We start from the raw sequence: 3,978 nt of genomic DNA, 5'->3' as shown, positions 1-3,978 counted from the left end.
GAATAGACATATAGTTTCTCTCAAATTTGCAAGTAGATAGCATAATAATTTTTTAATGTTCTCATTTAAAAAAACCCAGCTTGTGAAAGTTAGACCTCTCGACTTGATCTGGCAACAAGACGAAATAGACTTCTAGGCTTTGTCAGCTAAGAAGCAATGTACTAAAAGTGTGCCATATAATAGCTTGTATTTGATATAAGTTATAATAATTTAATTAATTAGAGTAGTATATAATTTAATTAAAGATAAAAAAAATTATTTAAAAACTACAGTTGAATTTATATAATCCAATTCAAATAATTTTGTTTTCTATATTTGTAAATGGTAGAAATTTAGTGTGTATACATGTGATAAATTTATAGCAAAAAATTTACTCTTGATTGGTGCCAAATAATACAATTATTGCACTGAATCAATAAAATAAATTAATAGAACTAATCTGCAAAAACAAGAAACCAGAAATAAATTTTTAAAAATCACAACGAAATACTCAATCTTAATCTATATTCAATTGATTTACTTACAACTACTACTGGGATAAGATAAGTATGCTAATATTTAAATATCCCATAATGTATTTCAACAATATTACAAACAATATCATTTCATTATGAATAATAATAATAATAGAGCCCAATCAAAGCCATTTTACACAGATCCATACATATATTAATACTATTATACTATTCTTTTAAGGAACAAATATCACTTCTGGCATGCACTGTGACTTTTAGGCCATGCTTCATGAATAGAGTTATCCCAAGCATGGGCTTCACTTGATGACCAGCTTCAACATCTATTCGATAGCGAGCAATGATATTGGCAACTATTAACTTCATATTCGAATAGGCCAAGTCCTTCCCAATGCATATCCGAGGACCTGCAGTAAACACTGGAAACTTGTAATCGCTTTGGTTCATGTACACCCCCTGTTTAGTAATCCATCTCTCTGGCTTGAATTCAAGGACATCTTTCCCCCATATGCTTTCCATTCTATTTGTGGCATATACGAATACCAGACACTTTGTGCCTTTCTTTATAGGAGTTCCATCTGGTAGGATGTTATCAATTGTTGCTTCTCTGAAAACTGCAGGAACAGGAGGACAAAGCCTCATGGCTTCCGACAAAGCAGCCTGTAAGTAATTCATGTTTTTCAATTCTTCCCAACCAAAAATCTCCTCTCTATCATATTCTTTGCTCAACATTTTTGAACTCACAATTTGTGAGAGTTCAGAGACTATTTTCTCCTCCACATGTGGGTGCATGCTTATAAGCCAAAAGAACCATGACATTGCTAGAGCAGTAGTGTCTTTCGCCGCGAGAAACATGCTCATAGTCAGACCCTAAAATTTCATAAAAATATACCTTATCAAATACATAAAATTAATACAATAACAGACTAGGGACTAAAAACATAACTATGTACTGTCTACATATGATATGCACATTGGAATCAGTGATATGCACACAAGAATCTACAACCACTTCTAATGAATTATAGATCAATAAATTTGACTCAAAAACTACACAGTTAGAATTGTAGTAGCAATATCACAAATTGACTTATAGCGGAAACTATCTTGTACTTATTAATTGATGAGATTAAAGAACTTTCTTATGTATGTTTCATAAGGCACAATACCTGCTGAAGGTTTTGTAAATTGGGTCGCAAGTGAAGTGGGTTTATTCATGAAAGAAATGTCATAGTGTTGTGGGCATTAGCTGGAGCAGCACTAGGATGCGTAACCTCTTTTCAGAAGTGCCTCACATTTTCGAAAATAATCTTCTTTTAATAAGTGCTAAGTGTTTCACTCATTGTAATAAGTGATGGTCGACTCTTAGTAAAACTACTACTGATGAATCATAAGTCAATAAGTTTAACTGAAAAATTACACAAAATAGAATCTGAATCCTAGTAATATAGCAAATCTAATTTGTTATAAATTAATAAATCAAAAGAATACAATCGTGTGTGTCAAAATAGACAAATGGCCACCAGAACTCTAAAAATCAGCTCTAAAATTGTTGGTCCAATAGATGAGTAAGAAATTTCTATCCCAATTTGACTAGCTGTGGAAATCATCTCCTACTTATCAATTGATGAGCTTAAGGGGCTTTCTAATGAATGGTTCATAAGGCACAACACTTGGTGAAGGTTTTGCAAATGGGGTTGCAAGCTTTGGGTTTAATTGTGGAGGAAACTCCGTAGTTAAGCGCGCTCAGGCTGGAGTAGTACTGGGATGGGTGACCTCCCGGGAAGTCCCGGTGCTTCACCCCTGTGAGCATCACCTAGATCCAATGAGTGCTAAGTGTTCCATTTATTCTCATGAGAGATGGATTCATGTTGAATCACTACTCATGAAACATGGGTCATCGAGTTTGACTCAAAAATCACACAGTTAAATCCTGATATTCACATCACAATTTGACTAGCTGTGGAAATCATCTCCTACTTATCAATTGATGAGCTTAAGGGGCTTTCTAATGAATGGTTCATAAGGCACAACACTTGGTGAAGGTTTTGCAAATGGGGTTGCAAGCTTTGGGTTTAATTGTGGAGGAAACTCCGTAGTTAAGCGCGCTCAGGCTGGAGTAGTACTGGGATGGGTGACCTCCCGGGAAGTCCCGGTGCTTCACCCCTGTGAGCATCACCTAGATCCAATGAGTGCTAAGTGTTCCATTTATTCTCATGAGAGATGGATTCATGTTGAATCACTACTCATGAAACATGGGTCATCGAGTTTGACTCAAAAATCACACAGTTAAATCCTGATATTCACATCACAATTTGACTAGCTGTGGAAATCATCTCCTACTTATCAATTTCTATCCCGATCCTCACCTGCAAAAGAGTACATGAACAGTTTATGAACCTTACATACCTCCAACAAATCTTGCGGAGGAGTACGTCCTTGTTCCCTTTCTAATTTGATGAAGTTGGATAATATGTCTCCTTGCAATTCATGACCTTCCTCCAGCTCCTTAACTCTATCCCTCACCATCTCAGCTACAGAGTCTCTTACAATTGCTTCAGCTATTTTCAACCTCTTCTCAAAACCCACGTTGAAATACCTCATAAGCTTCCACACAAATGAAGGGCAGAGAAAACGGTAAATACAGCACTCAGATGCTTCATCAAAGGCCTGAGCGAAAGTTCCACCATCTGCCTCCCTCCCAAAAATGGCCATAAAGAAATTATCCATAGAAAACTCAACGAGGACATGTTGCAGATCAACTGATGTTTTCTTCTCTTTTACTTCTTCAAGAAAAGGCAAAAGTTTCTTGTGCAGAGATTTCTTCAACAGTTTTAAATTCCTATCTTTAAATTTGCTGCTACTTACTGCCATTACAGTGGGTTTTCTTTGGCGCTTCCACAACTCACCATCTGCTGTAAATAGACCATGGCCAAATGTGTGGAAAAACACTTCTTTGAAATAGGGACCTTTGGGGTAATTGCTAAACTCTTCCCTAAGAATATACTCTACATTATCAGGCCTAAATGTGACTACTTGGAAAAGGTTGCTTCTAAAGAACCAGGGGCCTCTAACTATGAAAGTCCCACCCTTCTCCAGTACCATTTTGCACCCGTCCTCATAAATATTTCCTAAATGCCACACTATCCACGGTACCATACCCACTACTGGCCAATTTAGCGGACCTTTGCTAAAATATAGTATCATAACGCTAACGACGATCACTGTCAATGTAGCCACTGTATTCAAGTCAAATACCTCCATAGCTTGGCAATCTTTATGCAAATCTCTTGCAGATCAATGATAATAGCAACGACAAGTGTTATGCAGCAGGATGCAGCAAACAAATCATATATATAAACCGAGACTCTCTTAATGAAACCAACTAAACCATTGCGGGGATTTATTGGGAGAAACACCAGGGGTATATTCCATTTGCCAGGACCAAACTCTTGATCAATTTAAATCAGGAATAAAAACGAAACAGCAACCAAGAATTTGTTGA

At 36.5% G+C, this 3,978-nt stretch overlaps 1 protein-coding gene across 1 annotated transcript; it reads right to left on the bottom strand.

Moving 5' to 3' along the window:
* Positions 1–594: 594 nt before the first annotated feature.
* On the bottom strand, positions 595–3,737 carry LOC149577022 (cytochrome P450 86B1-like). The gene is made up of 2 exons (XM_089825076.1): positions 2,883–3,737; positions 595–1,343 (listed from the first exon to the last, which is right to left on the bottom strand). The coding sequence occupies exons 1-2, from the start codon at positions 3,735–3,737 to the stop codon at positions 684–686; spliced, it is 1,515 nt and encodes a 504-aa protein (XP_089681202.1). The 3' UTR covers positions 595–683.
* Positions 3,738–3,978: the final 241 nt, after the last annotated feature.

This window comes from Cupressus sempervirens, chromosome 1 (assembly GCF_028749045.1).
Source record: "Cupressus sempervirens isolate cs-2001-9-10 chromosome 1, ASM2874904v1, whole genome shotgun sequence".
NCBI lineage: Eukaryota > Viridiplantae > Streptophyta > Pinopsida > Cupressales > Cupressaceae > Cupressus > Cupressus sempervirens.
Note: the sequence above shows the minus strand (reverse complement) of the source record. Positions and strands in the feature narration are given on the sequence as shown.

Bases quoted from the DNA above. Each gene is read 5' to 3' on its own strand.
- LOC149577022 (XM_089825076.1), bottom strand. From the start codon at position 3,737: ATGGAGGTATTTGACTTGAATACAGTGGCTACATTGACAGTGATCGTC. The intron at 1,344-2,882 runs GTATGTAAGGTT...ATGAAATTTTAG, and splicing joins CTCCGCAAGATTTGTTGGAG to GGTCTGACTATGAGCATGTT.